The sequence below is a fragment of the Ahaetulla prasina genome, chromosome 6 (genome assembly GCF_028640845.1).
Source record: "Ahaetulla prasina isolate Xishuangbanna chromosome 6, ASM2864084v1, whole genome shotgun sequence".
Classification (NCBI taxonomy): domain Eukaryota; kingdom Metazoa; phylum Chordata; class Lepidosauria; order Squamata; family Colubridae; genus Ahaetulla; species Ahaetulla prasina.
The window spans coordinates 87,643,640-87,660,112 of NC_080544.1; the positions used below are offsets into that span (position 1 = coordinate 87,643,640).

Here is a 16,473-nt window from a genome sequence, read left to right on the forward strand (position 1 = left end):
TGCTCCCAACCATGAAAGTACTCCAGAAGATTTCTAATGCCCACTCCACTACTTAATTTTAATCCTGATCTCCTGTAAACTAAAAAGCCTAGATTGAATTTATGCACATCCACACCCAATTGCATGACAGCTTGCCCAATGTGTAAAACCTGTGGCCAAAGTTTCAAAATTACCTTGTAGGGCTAGAAAAAAATGGGTTAAATTGAGCCACTAGTTTTATATGACCCTAAAATCAACCTTCAATTTTAGACTACATCAACAAAAATATAACTCTAGTTTCAATTTATTTGGTCAAACCCTATCTCAGTTGGGTGCCCAGTCTGGATTCACACATTAAGAAGGATTCAGAGAAATTGGATTAGATTCAAAGAAGCACAGTGATGCTGATCAAGGTATCCAAAATTAAATTTTCTAAGAAGTTGCTATTGCACTGGATATTTTCTTAGAACGGTGCTTTCTAACAATTGCTAAGATGATTTTTACCATTCTTATCTCCTCTGACATTTTCATGGTTGTTCTCCAATCTCTTACATTGTCACAACCCATTCAGAAACCATTAGTGAATGATTGATGATATGTAGGAATGCTCCAGTGTTACACTGAAGATAATTTTGAAATTTATCAGTTTACTTGGGTTTTCACACACTTAAACATTCACATTATTATTCTTAAATTTAGATATCTTGGTATTTTAAGCTGACTCCAGATCATTTATGGCCTTCTTGCCAATGTAGTATTTTGTTTTCATTTATTTTAAGCTCTGGGTGTTTAAATATTTTAATATTATGTCATGGAGGGGGAGGGAGGGAGGGAGGGAGGGAGGAAGGGAGGGAGGGAGGAATGAAGGAAGGAATTTAACTTTCTCTATTTTCAAAGTGACGCGGTGGCTCAGGGGCTAGGATGTTGAGTTTGTCGATCGAAAGGTCGGCAGCTCAGTGGTTCGAATCCCTAGTGCTGCCGTGTAACGGGGTGAGCTCCTGTTACTTGTCCCAACTTCTGCCCACCTAGCAGTTTCGAAAGCACGTAAAAATGCAAGTAGAAAAAATAGGGACCACCTTTGGTGGGAAGGTAACAGCGTTTCATGCACCTTTGGCATTGTCATGCTGGCCACATGACCACGGAGACGTCTTTGGACAGCGCTGGCTCTTCAGCTTTGAAACGGAGATGAGCACCGCCCCCTAGAGTCGGCAACGACTAGCACATATGTGCGAGGGAACCTTTACCTTTACCTTTATTGTCAAAGTAGGCTATATGTTTCTAGTCTTCATTCTCTTGTAAATTAACCAAATTTATTGAGAAAACTGGTGAGAGACTTTGTTTATTTATTTATTTTTATTTATAATTTAATTTCTATACCGCCCTTCTCCCGAAGGACTCAGGGCGGTTTACAGCCATATTAAAACACATAAAATACATCACAAATTTAAAATGCATTTAAAACGAAATATTTAACAGGCCTAATTAACTAAAACGGTCATAGACCGATATAAAACCCTTAAAATTTAAAATTATAAATAAATAAATTAATTAATTAATTAATTAAAAACACTTAGGCTAGTCCCGCCTGATTAAATAATAAGGTCTTCAGTTCCCGCTTGAAGGTTCGGAGGTCGGGGAGTTGGCGTAACCCCGGAGGTAACTCGTTCCATAGGGTCGGTGCTGCCACAGAGAAGGCTCTCCCCCTGGGGGCCACCAACCGACACTGTTTGGATGATGGCACCCGGAGCAGGCCCACTCTGTGGGAGCTCACAGGTCATTGGGAGGCTATCGATGGCAGAAGGCAGTCTCATAAATAGCCCGGTCCTAAGCCATGGAGCACTTTGAAAGTGAGCACTAACACCTTGAATTGCACCCGGAAGGCTACCGGCAGCCAGTGCAGGCCACGCAGGATAGGTGTTATATGGGAGCAACAAGGTGCTCCCACTATTACCCGCGCAGCCGCGTTCTAACTAGCTGGAGCCTCCCAGTGCTCTTCAAGGGGAGCCCCATGTAGAGAGCATTGCAATAGTCCAAGCGAGAGGTAACGAGGGCGTGAGTGACCGTGCGTAAAGAGTTGCAGTCAAGAAAGGGGCGCAACTGGCGCATCAGGCGAACCTGATAAAATGCTCCCCTGGCGACGGCCGTCAGGTGTTCTTCTAGGGACAGCCGATCATCCAGGAGAACGCCCAAGTTGCGCACCCTTCCCCTGGGGGTCAGAACTTCACCCCCCCACAGTCAGCGAAGGCGTGAACTGACTGTACCGGGACGCCGGAACCCACAGCCACTCTGTCTTGGAGCCTGGAGCCTGTTCCTCCCCATCCTGTTCAAAGATGTTTGGAAGTAATAAGCATTGAGTACCAATAAGGCTTTGAAGCAAAACATATTATCTACATACTTGAAGGATTCCCCTGATATTGTAGCAGGAAATGCCTCATTGAAGAAGAACTGAGGTTTTTGTTATACTCCAAAAATAAAGGAATTTCTTCACAGCATCACAACAGCCAATGAAAAAAGGGCTTATTGCTATGATGAAGAAACTAAGCATCAGTCCATGGGATATCATCTCAGAGCTTTCATTTTTTAAAATAAAAAAAGTCTTCAACCAGCAACTCATACTTACAATTTTTGAGATGCAGATGGTGTTATTCACATGGATTTCCTCGATCCTGGCACTACTTACCAACTTAGACTACTACACTGCAAAAGTCAAAAGTTTGAAGAAACGATTAAGCAGAGTTCAGAAATAAAAAAAGGAAATTTTGTTGCAGCATGACAGCTCTGGTCCTCACATCTTATGAGCTACCCAAGAGGCAATTGGAAGGCTGGATCTCAGTGCCTTATCTCATTTGCCATACTGTCCACATTCGATGTCCTGCAAATCCCACCTTTTCCCAAAATTGAAGAAATATTTTCATGCCCAGGAAATACTAGTACTTTCCTGGCAGAACTGCAAGGACTTTGATGAAGAGGCAAAGTGTGAGGTGTTGATTGATTAGTTTTTCCTTGCTTCTGAATGTGCCTTGTCCTTATAATACTCAAATTCCAAAATAAGTAGGTCATAGCAGTCTAGAAAGCTATTGGGTTGGAACAGAATGATATTGAGGATATAATTTGGAATCAAAAGGTTTTGTGAGATGGAAGATTGGACATCTTAAAGCATCCTGGAAAAGAGTAAAATTCAAGGAATTGTGTTTAAGATTATATTTTTAAATTTTATTATCTATGTTGTTTGTGGGCACAGAAATTCATTTGTGATGCAAGGATATTCAATTACCACGTATTGTTCTCACAGAAAAATATACAATTTTCTGCTATTTTTAAACTGATTAAATGCAAAAAGTATATGATTTTTTTAAAGTTGTCAGCAGTACCTTAAGAAGATTTTATCATACAGTATTTTAACATTCTTAGCTAATAAAACTTTAAAATCTTCACCTTCATAAATGAATAGATTTTTCACAAAATGAGTAGATTTATCTTTTGTTTGCCTGGTAATTGAACAGGAAAAGGGAAGAATTAATTTTAGTAACACTAGGAAATGACTGAGTCAGCTGTGAAGATGGGAGCCATAAAAAAAAGTAAAGCATATTAACATAATTCCTATGTGCAAAAAAGTAATTACACAGAAGCCTATAAGAAAAATAATTGAATTTAGCTTGCCCGGCATACTAATGCATGTCTTCTTCTTTTAAACTTTTGAATCATACATACTAGAGGTTTTAAGTCTCTTACAATTGATGTAAATGTATTGTAGGATTAAATATTTTCTGTGTATTTAATAGATTTGAAAGGGAAATATTAATAGCAATTTTACTGATATTCTTGTACATAGATAGAATTCATAGCACAGTTAATTTTATTTTACTAAGTGGGTCATCCACATTTTCCTTAATAGTTTTACCCATTGCAGTGGAAGCCACATGTTCCGGTCTGAAACACTGTGTGTGTGTGTGTGTGTGTGTGTGTGTGTGTGTGTGTGTGTGTGTGTGTGTATGTATAGATATCTACAGCAATATTTGCATATTTGAAATCTTAATTGCACTGGATCTTAGAAAATACTAAAACAGTATCTTTTCTTTTTTTCATTATTCCTCGGTATATTTTCTTTTGTGGCTTATTAGATCTAGCAGATTAAATACCAGGAACATTATATTCAAATTTTCTGAAAATCATGACTAACCGTTACAGGTATATGTCTTGGTAATTATTTGACTTAATCATTTCATTTGTTCCTTTAAGTGTAACAGAAGGACAAACTTGGAAGGTTTTGATCATAGCATTTTGTTTATCCTAATTTTCTGTCACTAATCTTAACTATGTTTTCTTTGGAAAAGGTAGATTTTAAACCATGGGCAATAGAAATAGCTTCTTAAAAACAAGTTTGGGTTGACTTCAAGCAAAACATCAGTCTATAGTTAATCCAAAATGGATGGAAACTTTTCTGAATTTCAATTCAGTCATGCCAGAAACTAAGTTGGCCTTGAGCTAAATCCAGTAATATATTAAATGCAGCTTACTGTATATCCATTTGCAATCATAATTATTCAATGACAGTAAAAGCCTTCATGGAACAGGGAGGATGTCTAAACATCCATCATTGAAACTACATTTGCCAACTGATATCATATTGTAGATATGTTTGGACTATAATTTCCAGCTAGAAGTTCTGCCAACACATCTGAACAATAGTAACTTGGAAAAGAACTAATGTCTTTTTGTGTAAACTGTTTAAGGAAACATCTTACAGCAAATGTTGAAGAATAATGTTCTTCAGAATAATGTTGTTGTTGTTGTTTTGAATTTATATCCCGCTGTTCTCTGAAAACTCAGGGCGGCTTACACTATGTCAAGCAATAGTCTTCATCCATTTGTATATTATATACAAAGTCAACTTATTGCCCCCAGCAATCTGGGTCCTCATTTTACCTACCTTATAAAGGATGAAAGGCTGAGTCAACCTTGGGCCTGGTGGGACTTGAACCTGCAGTAATTGCAAGCAGCTGCTGTTAATAACAGACTGTCTTACCAGTCTGAGCCACAGAGGCCCTGTTCTTCAGAATATGTTCTTCAGAAGTAAGTGAATTTTCACTGCTGAAAATTCTGGGTATGGTGGCTTTGCAATATCTAGAATCCCGTTCCCAACCCTGGTTTGAAGCAAAACACTCATATAGTATCTCATGTGTAAGCTGGTGATAAGTCTCCCTACCCTTCCAATAAAAAATAACAGCATGAAAGGGCCTTCCTCAATTAAATAGTTGTCAAGGTTGTTGAGACATCTCAAATATTAAGTCACAAAAGTGTAATTTGAACCATAAATGGCACTTGTTTCTTCTTAGGTCTAGATAACTTTTTGAGTAAATCTTATTGCTTATTTTAACAGAAAAGCATTAAAAATTCTTGTGCTTTTTGGCAGTTGCATCAATCAAAAAGTAATTCTTTTGGTGTAATTGATTTTGATTGATTGAGATGAAAGAGATAGGGTTACAAGAATTTGGCAAATGGATGATTTCTCAGTTAGAGCAGTCACTCTTTTTTTTTTAACCTTCTTTCTAACAATTTCCTGTAATCCATCAACAAAGCAGGTATTTTCACTGATAATGGAAAAGCTTGTAACTGTTAATACGACCATCTCCTGAATTTTTATCAGCATGAGAACTCACAATTATAATTGTGACTCTCAATTTGCAATGAATTTGACAGTGCAGTGTTGTTGGCAATTGTTGTAACACCCTTACAACAAAGGATGCTAATAGATCCCATGTGGCCTCTAGGCCAAAGGGCTGCCCAACTCTATAAAATGATTAAAAAATAAATAGTTAATAACTAAATTTGTCTCAAGGTGACTTAACCCACATCACTTTACCCAGATTCTTCATGCTGGTGTAATGTAATTCAGTAATATGTTGAGAATGATACTTAATTTGAAACAGAGTTTCTCTCACAGGCAGTTCTGCTTTGGTTATCTTGGGTTTTGGAATCTTAAGGCTAATTTAAAGTTAAGTTTGCACAAGATCAAAAGGGAAATAAAGAGCTACTATTACGAAATTAACCAACAGCAGTACATCAAAGTGGGATGCCTCAAGTTTTGTGGGAAAGCCAAACCAACTCCAGATGTCCAGTCGGAGAGGCTGTGAAGAATGTCAAAACTTCTCCAAAATGTTTGCTCAAGCAGACTAACGAAAATCCCAAGCACTGCAGGAACTGGCACCTGTTCATTCCAGAGGACTTTTGTCTCTGTGAATTGATTGTTCTTTGCGAGCAAACAATACTATTTACAAGCTGCAGCTGAATTTCAGAAATGTCTCTTTTACTACTACTTTAGGAAAAAATATATTTTGAATAACTTCCTGAACCAAGGACTTACACTCTAGATCTAGAGGGAAGACTGTCTAAGAAATATAGGTATTGCAACTTCCCCATGGTCACATGATCTAAATTCAGGCGCTTGGCAACTGACTCATATTTATGATGCTTGCAGTGTCCTGAGGTCATGTAATCACCTCAGTGGTGAAATCTGAACCAGTTAACCCTGGTTCACTGGCTGCGCATTGCATGCGCAGTGTGCACCATGCACCAAATGCAAGGTGTGCACGCGCACACAGTGCATGCCAAAAGAAGAAGTAGAACAGCGCGCAGGGGGTGTGTGATAAGCTGTGGTGTGCAATCTTTTTTTTAACTTTTAAAAGCATTTTTTTACAACCTATTCGGCTGGATAGGTTGAAAAAAAATGCTTTAAAAAGTAAAAAACCGCTCTGATAATCGCGCGGCTCAGCTGAGATCGTTAGAGCCTCTTTTTTACATTTTAAAAGCATTTTTTAAAAGAAGCAGGAAGCAGGCAACCGACCATTGGGTGGGCATGGGCGGGGGGTGGGCAGGGATTTTTGCTACCGGTTCTCCGAACCACCCACCGCCATCACTACCGGGTCAGTCAATCCGTTAGCATTTCACCCCTGAATCACCTTTTCTAATCTTCTAATAAGCAAGTCAATGGGGAAGCCAGATTCACTTAACAACTGTGTTGCTAGCTCAACAACTGCAGTGATTCACTTAACAACTGTGGCGAGAAAGGTCTTATGGGGCAAAAAAAATCACTTAGCAACAGAAATTCTAGGCTCAATTGCAGTTGCAAGTCAACAACCAGCATCTTAATAGAAAAAATTCTCTTAGTTGGAGAGGCAGATTTGATAGTTCTTTTATGCTATTAATTATCTAAGATTATCGGTCATAGTTACCCATCAAAAGTGGGATGCCTCAAGTTTTGTGGGAAAGCCAAACCAACTCCAGATGTCCAGTCGGAGAGGCTGTGAAGAATGTCAAAACTTCTCCAAAATGTTTGCTCAAGCAGACTAACGAAAATCCCAAGCACTGCAGGAACTGGCACCTGTTCATTCCAGAGGACTTTTGTCTCTGTGAATTGATTGTTCTTTGCGAGCAAACAATACTATTTACAAGCTGCAGCTGAATTTCAGAAATGTCTCTTTTACTACTACTTTAGGAAAAAATATATTTTGAATAACTTCCTGAACCAAGGACTTACACTCTAGATCTAGAGGGAAGACTGTCTAAGAAATATAGGTATTGCAACTTCCCCATGGTCACATGATCTAAATTCAGGCGCTTGGCAACTGACTCATATTTATGATGCTTGCAGTGTCCTGAGGTCATGTAATCACCTCAGTGGTGAAATCTGAACCAGTTAACCCTGGTTCACTGGCTGCGCATTGCGCATGCGCAGTGTGCACCATGCACCAAATGCAAGGTGTGCACGCGCACACAGTGCATGCCAAAAGAAGAAGTAGAACAGCGCGCAGGGGGTGTGTGATAAGCTGTGGTGTGCAATCTTTTTTTTAACTTTTAAAAGCATTTTTTTACAACCTATTCGGCTGAATAGGTTGTAAAAAAATGCTTTTAAAAGTAAAAAACCGCTCTGATAATCGCGCGGCTCAGCTGAGATCGTTAGAGCCTCTTTTTTACATTTTAAAAGCATTTTTTAAAAGAAGCAGGAAGCAGGCAACCGACCATTGGGTGGGCATGGGCGGGGGGTGGGCAGGGATTTTTGCTACCGGTTCTCCGAACCACCCACCGCCATCACTACCGGGTCAGTCAATCCGTTAGCATTTCACCCCTGAATCACCTTTTCTAATCTTCTAATAAGCAAGTCAATGGGGAAGCCAGATTCACTTAACAACTGTGTTGCTAGCTCAACAACTGCAGTGATTCACTTAACAACTGTGGCGAGAAAGGTCTTATGGGGCAAAAAAAATCACTTAGCAACAGAAATTCTAGGCTCAATTGCAGTTGCAAGTCAACAACCAGCATCTTAATAGAAAAAATTCTCTTAGTTGGAGAGGCAGATTTGATAGTTCTTTTATGCTATTAATTATCTAAGATTATCGGTCATAGTTACCCATCAAAAGTGGGCTTTCAAAAAAAGGGAAAAGAAAAAGAATCAAAGGAGAACAAAGAAGCAGCTTCATTACTGCAGAAAACTTGCCTCAGGCATGGAAGCTGACTGAGTGACTTCAGAACCAATTGCTCTCCCTCTGCCCACTCCACCTCACAAAGTTGTTGTGGAAACAGTGGAGGAGAGAGTATTACATACGTCATCTTGAGATCTAAATAATAAAGGCAGGATCTAATAACTGACCAGTCTGAGGAGATAAATCAAACAAGAATTTTTTTGTAGATAAGAACATTTCAAGCAACTGAGGGTTTTTTTTTAAAAAAAAATAAAAAACTGGGAGATAAGCCTCAGCACTCCTGAATATAAAGCAACTAGAGTACTCTAGAATTACTGTCCTATGCTTCAGAACATGAATAACAGCAGACTGATTTTCCACAGTAGAGGGGACGATTCCTTAAGCTGTTTCTGATACGTAGGTGTATTTTTAGGACAGGGATGGGCAGTGTTTTTACACACTTAATATGTGTGAGTCACTAGTAGGGCTGTGCCAAACCTGTAGGTAGGACCACAGTTTTGTGTACTTCTGAAGTTAATCTGGTCTAAAATTATTTTTGCACTTACTACACTATTTATTTATTTTAGAAATGACAGTAAATAATACCACTAATTTTAAGAAATGATGATTGTTGGGGGGGAGATTTAAGAACCCTGTGCAGGTCTGAACGCGCAATCTGTTTTATGATTTTTGTAATTCAAATACAAATGTGTGCATCCTTTGGTTATGACTAAGCTTCCTGTATCTTTGATTTTTATACCTTTTTAAAATAGGAGGTTATGATTTGGGCTTTTGTTTCTCCCTCCCCTTCCTCCCTCTGCTCTGGTGTAGTCTGCTAGGCAGGCCTCCATCTATTTTTATCCTGAACTACCAGGGACTGGAGGAAGACTATTGCTTTCTGTGTTCCAAGAGCAGAGAAGCCGGTTGCTGTTTAAAAGAAAGAGCCTTGCCTTTATTAGGCAAAAGGAAGGCTGCTTTGGGGTGGATTCTAACAGCATACTTCAGATGTGTACGTGATACAACAACTAAGACTGCTTCAAGCATCATTACCGATGAGACCTTCTTTTGGAGAATGGGAGGTGTTCTTCCATCGAGGTGAAAAGAAATAGATCAGGAAGTTCTTCTAATGAAGAAGACATCTGAAATTCCTGGGCTTTTTTTAAAAAAAATATTACTTAGGACAATTTGAAGAGCAAGCTGTGAAAAAGGGGACTTGGATCCAGATATGGTGCAGGAGAATGTTATTTTCTTTTTAACTCTTTTGGTCTTCAAGCAGTAAGGAATGCATTTTGACAGTGATGGAATGGATGACATTGTCACTGAAATATCCAGATTGGATATGGAGGAGAATTATAAAAAGGTAAGAAAGGGAAAGAGCTCTTTTGTCTTGGCAAAATGCTTCCATTTTTGTAGAAAAGAAACAAATGAAAGCCATGCGCCAAAAGGCTGGGGCAAGCAAGCCATTTGTATAGCATCCTTGAAGGCTGCAAAACACAGATATTTTCTTCACAGTGTCTCTTTGTTTTGCCATAGAATGCCTTTTATTGTCGGGATCGACGTTTACTGAGTTCAGAATCTTGGTTAAACTACATAATAGCTAGTTGCATGCAGCCTGGATTAAGATTAGCCGTTAAGAGTAGGTTCCTGTAGATTTCAGCCTGCTAAAAAAAAATTCGACAGAGCGTTTGAAAATAGCTTTGATGCCTGTTTAAGACTTGCAAACAGAACTTATCTTCTTTCCTTTACCCTCCCTACTTTTAAGATAATATAACTTTTTGAAACTGAATGGGACTGAGTTTGCTAGAGTACAAGAGATTTCTATAAACTGATATAATGGCATGTTTTAGGGAAAAAACCATGCCGGCTGTGATATGTAACTTTAAATATAGTAATTTTCTATGCCTGGTAATAACAGGCACACTTAAAAATAACTTTACTTACATGGTTGTGGTCTTGACATCAAACTACAAATAGAAGCTTATCCTCCTTATGGTTAGAGGGCAAAAAGTTAGTTTTTCTTGTTATCAACAATTGTTTCTTGCCTATCTGCTCTAAGTTTTTAAACATATTTACTGTCTGTATATACTATATTTGAGGCTTGAAAAGTTGATTTCCAGGGAATTAATTTTGTTATTCTTGAAGTAACTAATTTTTTTTTTAATTTTAAAGAGTGCTTGGTTTGATGATGTACCATCAAGTTATTTTTTTTTTACTCTTAGAAACCACATAAATTTGATTGGTTTAATGGAAAACTAAATCAAAACAAATATACAAAATAACTTGATGAGTGACTCTTTAAGAAAGTTGATTTTACGTCCATGTATTATATCTTTATTAAGCCGTATAAAATGGTACAAAAGCAGATAAATAGATAACAAAAGTAAATAGATAACAAAAGATAAAACTGCAAGTAGCAAATGCAATCCAAATGTTTCAGGCAATAGAACTACAATTTAAAATCGGACTGAGCATATTGTCCATCCTTAGAAAGGGTATAGCTTCAGTTGGTGCACATAATTAGAATTCAGGAAGTCTGGAGGTCCTAACATATCCTATTACAGCACTGGCAACACTCTACAATCCAAGAATATTGATAATCAGAATGATATGAAATTCCTGGCCAGGTAAATTGCTGGTTTCATGAACTATAAGACAATTTCATTCCTCTGGACAGAAAATCTAAATCTGCTATTGTTCATGTAAAATATTAGGATCACTTTTTCCCATATATAAATCAGCTGTGCCCTATTCTAATTGTGATACGGGAAAGGGTTGCTTACTTTTTAAAAAAATATCCAAACTGATACAGTTGGAGTGTAGACTTTTGAAAGATTTCCCAGTTTGTTAAGTGGATTCTGTATTCCCAAAGGTCTAAAAAGGCACTCTAATTGTTTGCTTTGTTCATTTGTTTTTAAATAAAGGACATGTTGTAAATGCTATTGAATTACAGATTATGTACAATATATTCCGTGTAATTTTTCTTGTTCTAAATTCTGTGGGCTGATAATATTACAGCCATATGCTGTAAATACTAGACTGGTGTAGAGCATTTGGAGATATGATTATGCAAACATTCACAAAATGCCAAAACCATTTGGGGGGTGGGGGGGGAGAAATCCCAATAAGAATCAGGTTCCTATAAGAGTTGACATATTTCCATGGTCTCATAAAAACTGTATATAACTCACTAGGAATATTCGCTAGTAATACATAAGACTCATTTATTGGTAATGTATGGAATAAAGCATACTTTAAAAGCCTTGGTAAAATTATCTTCTCATCTATTACTGCTGCTGAGTGAACTATCAATAAATGAACCTGCTAGCTTTTGTGGAGATCAGGCTTTTCTTAACAGCTCAGACAAAATGATAGGAATGAGTCAGCGCATTTCTGAAACATGGCAAAAAGTAGCAATAAAACTTAGCCAGTAAATTTTGTTTGAAGTGTATCAAGAAACATTATTGGAAATAATAGCCATAAATGTTTGGAGTTTTCTTCATCTGTTAGTCATGTTATTTTGACTTCATGTTCTGTCAACTCTGTAAAAATTAGATTACCAAAACTACTGAGAGTTCAAAAAGTTGGAATAGATTGATAGAAAATGATATAATTAGAGGACAAACAAGATACACTGCTGGAATATGGGGAATTTCTGTTTACTTCCTGATCTGAGGCAGGGTCTGCCTAAAATTATATTTTTTATAAATATGAAGCAGCTATTTTATTTCTTGAAATATGATAAAATGATTAGCATTCCTGGCAGCTTCCAGGAAAACTGAGAAACTATTTCTTGGATGCGATGGCAGGAACTGTTCTTCATCTCTGATTCAGGAGGAAAGAACTAATACATCATATATTTTTAAGACACCCTAAGGATATTGAGGACATTATGAAATTTATTCTAATATTCCTGGAAACAAGAAACATGAGCCGTGGATAGCGATGATTATAATATACATTATTTAATAAAATCAGCAAAACTTCTTATACCTAGAAACTTTGTGGAAACTAGAAGCTACATATAAAATATGCTGCATGTGAGCACTGAAAGAGAAGAAATGGAACCAAGTGAAGATGCTTTACTAGTTGTTTCTGAGGGACATGTCTACAAGATGTTGTCTCCATCTCATTTCCAACCTATAGAAGAAGTAGCTTAGACACATCTTCAGCTTCCAGATTTGGGGAAAGTGTTTTCTTCCTTCTTCCAATAGAACTGCATGGCCAATCTAAATCCAATAGCAAAGAACTGTCAGTTGGACAAAGAACAGCTGTTTGTCTATGGAGATTCTCAGTCCTCCTGGTCATAATTTCCCAAAGGTGCTTTTTCAAGAGGCAACTGGACTTTTTTTTTGTTTTTCCTTGAAGATATTTTACTTCTCATCCAAGAAGCTTCTTCAATTCTGAGCTGTTCTATTCTATATTACAAGTATTTCAGGGCTCATCATTCATGTTCATATTCCTTTGGGCATAAATTTTGCCTTAAAAAAAAAACCCGGAGAGAAAGAATTAGAGGAGGTCTATCAGCATTGTCTCTGCAAGAACCCTGAATATTTTATCTTAATCTTTATATTTATTTTATCTTCTTTGTTTTCTAGGAGATCTAGATTGATGTTCTGGCACAAAAATAAATAGATTAAAAATCCAGGTTGAACTTTTAAAAAACATTCTGAAAGAGTCCCAGAGGAAACATCTAAGCTGCCCCAAGCCTTCTTTACCACATTTCAGGAAAATGATTTGTGGCTATTTTTCTTGCCAGTGGGTGATGCTGAACAGGAGGGGAATAGATGGCAGAGAATCCACCAATCATTGAAACTGCCCTGAAAATAGAATCTGTTTTAAAAGCCGTGGTAGCACAGTGGTTAGAATGCAGTATTGCAGGCTAATGCTGCTGACTGCCAGCAGTTTGATTCTTACCAGCTCAAGATTGACTCAGGCTTCCATCCTTCCAAGGTCACGAAAATGAGGACCCAAATTGTTGGTGGCAATATGCTGACTGTAAGCCACTTAGAGAGGGCTATAAAGCACTGTGAAGCAGTATATAAGTCTTAAGTGCTATTGCTAAGTGCTATTCTGTCTCTCTCAATCCAAAGAATTCTATATAACCTTTTTTTAAACTATTGCATTACATTTTTATTTGTTTATCAAAATACAATTATTAACTAAAGGAAATTAAAGGTGCACAAAAATTAGGAAGAGAGTTACAGGCCTAGCAGAAGTCTCTATAGTTCCTGTCAGCATGCTTTCAGATCTGTTCACCTTTTCTCAATTCCATAACATCAATATTCCTGATAAAAATACAAGCAGTCTATACAAATGGGATAAGTTCAGTCCCATAAATGAAATGGCTATATTTATATTATAGAGAAACATGCAAGGATGTTAATAATGTGTAGCCTTTGAAGATGGATGTCTTAAGGCTACATGAGTCTTCCACAGAGGCCTCCCTTGGCCCCTTAGTTGATCTGATGCGACTGAGCAGTTATTGTTTTTACAGATCTCGTAATGGAAGCTTTCCAAAATGAATGACCATGTAGGTATTAAATAATGAATGACTTTATAGATAGATTCAGACCTGACACATAAACAACCGGGTTGCTATGGGCAAAATGTAATTCCATGCTCAGTTGACATTTTTCCTCCTTCCTTAGCTTCCTGCCTTTCACAGCAAAGCACACTTCCATTAAATCAGTAATCTGTGGTTTGTGTTTGATATGCAATTTTGATTAAAGAGATTTTAAAGAAAACTTTAGCTGGTTGGTTCCAGAACTTGAAATATAATGACAATCTATATTTTATAAAGAAAAGAAAAGAAATGGACCTGTAGCAGATTACGGTAAGATAGATAATACTGCTATTGTATCATGAGAAAGATCCTAGCTGATTAGGGTCTTTTCAACTTGATTGCTATTATATTGACCATGGACCATGTTAAAAACCCTTTTAATTTAAACCCATTTAATTAACCCCTTTAATTTATGAGCCCCTATGTTTATAGGAAAACCTCCTTCACACATACAATTGTCCTTTCTTGGCTTCCATGTTGGCCAAGGTCTAATATAATGGAAAAAGTCTTAAGGATCTCATGTATGCAAATATTGAATTTGTAAATAGAATACACTGGCCATAAATAGAGTGTATTGGTGACAGTTCTTCTTCGCTAGTTATTACATTGGCTTTATCTATGAGTCTAAAAACTTAACTATAATTATTTGGCATCTGATTAGTCCATTATAGCAATGGAGCCATTGAGCTTTTTGAAGGTTAAAATCTGTTCTCAAACTTCTAGGAATTAAAATATCTACACTTTAAAAAGTAGATAAATGACCCATGAAACAACTTTAAAATGTATAAATAATTACCAGCAGACTTGTAATTGTGATATAATTGGTGGCATTTAGATTGTTTGAAGTGATTTGGCCTGGGCTGCTGAACTGTGATCTTACTGCCAAAATCCCTACTATAATTACCAAACAACTGATATGCACATATAATATTTGCTTTATAGTGTACAGTATTGGAATAAACTCAGTGTATTCCAGTACTAAAACTAACAGTTTTTGAGCCATAAATGCATATGCATTTCTTTTTAATATCATATGTAAAATTATTTGCTAATAGCTCTTTCATCATTTGCTTGTGGATATTTGTTACAGCCAAAGATCTTTTATGACTGGTCCTCACATTTAATTGCCTCCCATTTTATAAAATATGTTAATGATCCTAATTTCTTCTGTCTTGCTATATACCATTTTGAATGTGTGGTTGTTGTTCTGTTTGCATTTACTGTACATTGCTTTAATATTTAATTTGTCCCTTTATATTTTAAAAGCATTCATGCCACTTTTCATCATCATCAAATCCAAGAACAGTAGTATATAAAATATATTACAGCAAGATAAAAAATACATTAAGCAGCTTTTAAACCAACCAATAATCATTTTAAAGGAACTAGATTAATAAAAAGAAATTATCTTAATGAAAATCTATATGTCCTTGCCTGACATTTTTAAGAAAGCAGACAAATATTTTGAAGGACACAAACATGCTAGCAATAATTTTAATAATAAATGTATAATAATAAGAAATTGATGTTATATTTAGATATATTTTTGCTAATATTCTATTGGCATCCTTCAGTCTCAAAAGACTATGGTATCGTGCTCTGGAAACAGTATCTAGTGTGGCTAAAAAGGCCAATTCGAAAGTGGCAATCCCTTCCACACTTGAGACCAGATACATTCTGTCCCCTGCCCATCCCTCAAATTTTGCTAATAGCCTGTAGAGATTCTCAGTCATCCAGGTCATAGTTGTCCCAAAGGTACTTTTCCAGGAGGCAACTTGGACTTTCTTCTTTTTTCCTGTGAAGATGTTTTGCTTCTCATCCAAGAAGCTTCTTCAGTTCTGACACGATACTGGGGAATGGAAGAATTTATATTCCTTGCAGGCAGCTGGTAATCTTCATCCTTTTAGCAGATCATTGAAGCACTTGGAGGTTTATCTGTGTCCTCAGGGTCACCTGAGTCATGCTCCTGGTTCTGTGGTCTGCAATTTTTTTCTCTGGAAATTCATTCCTACTCCCACACCATTCAAAGGGTGTTCATTTCAAATTGTATAGCTAAACGTCTAAAGCCTTGCACAGCTAAAAATCCTTCCATTCCCTACTCTCCTGTCAGAGCTGAAGAAGCTTCTTGGATGAGAAGCGAAACTTCTTCAAAAAAAACAACAACAAGAAAGTCCAGTTGCCTCCTGAAAAAGCACCTTTGGGATATTTTTGCTAATTTTGTAGATTCTTACAGCATGAACATCTTCCCGTCTTCATAAATTTGGTTTACCATAAAAAACAGATGGCAAAATATTGGATGGGGGGAAAAAACATCAAATGAAAGAGACCTCTGAGGTTTCTTTTACCTTTGTAGCAGCACTTGTGGTGAAGTGAAAATGAATACACCAGCTTATTAAGTTCAGCAAATGTGCTTTTAAAACCATTGATTTTTCCCTCATGTTGCAGTTTGTTTGCCTCTACACCTTTTTGAGA

The 16,473-nt window shown here is 37.0% G+C and overlaps 1 protein-coding gene across 7 annotated transcripts in view; it reads left to right on the forward strand.

Moving 5' to 3' along the window:
* SCHIP1 (schwannomin interacting protein 1) overlaps positions 1-16,473 on the forward strand; it is a 411,898-nt gene that overhangs the window by 366,003 nt on the left and 29,422 nt on the right. Inside the window, exon 1 of one of the 7 annotated variants that reach the window (XM_058187953.1) lies at positions 8,951-9,798. The exons of the other annotated variants lie outside the window; for them this stretch is intronic. Coding sequence (XP_058043936.1) covers positions 9,721-9,798 — 78 coding nt within the window. The 5' untranslated portion in view covers positions 8,951-9,720. Of the gene's footprint in view, positions 1-8,950; positions 9,799-16,473 lie in introns of those variants that run through there. 7 annotated transcript variants of the gene reach the window in all.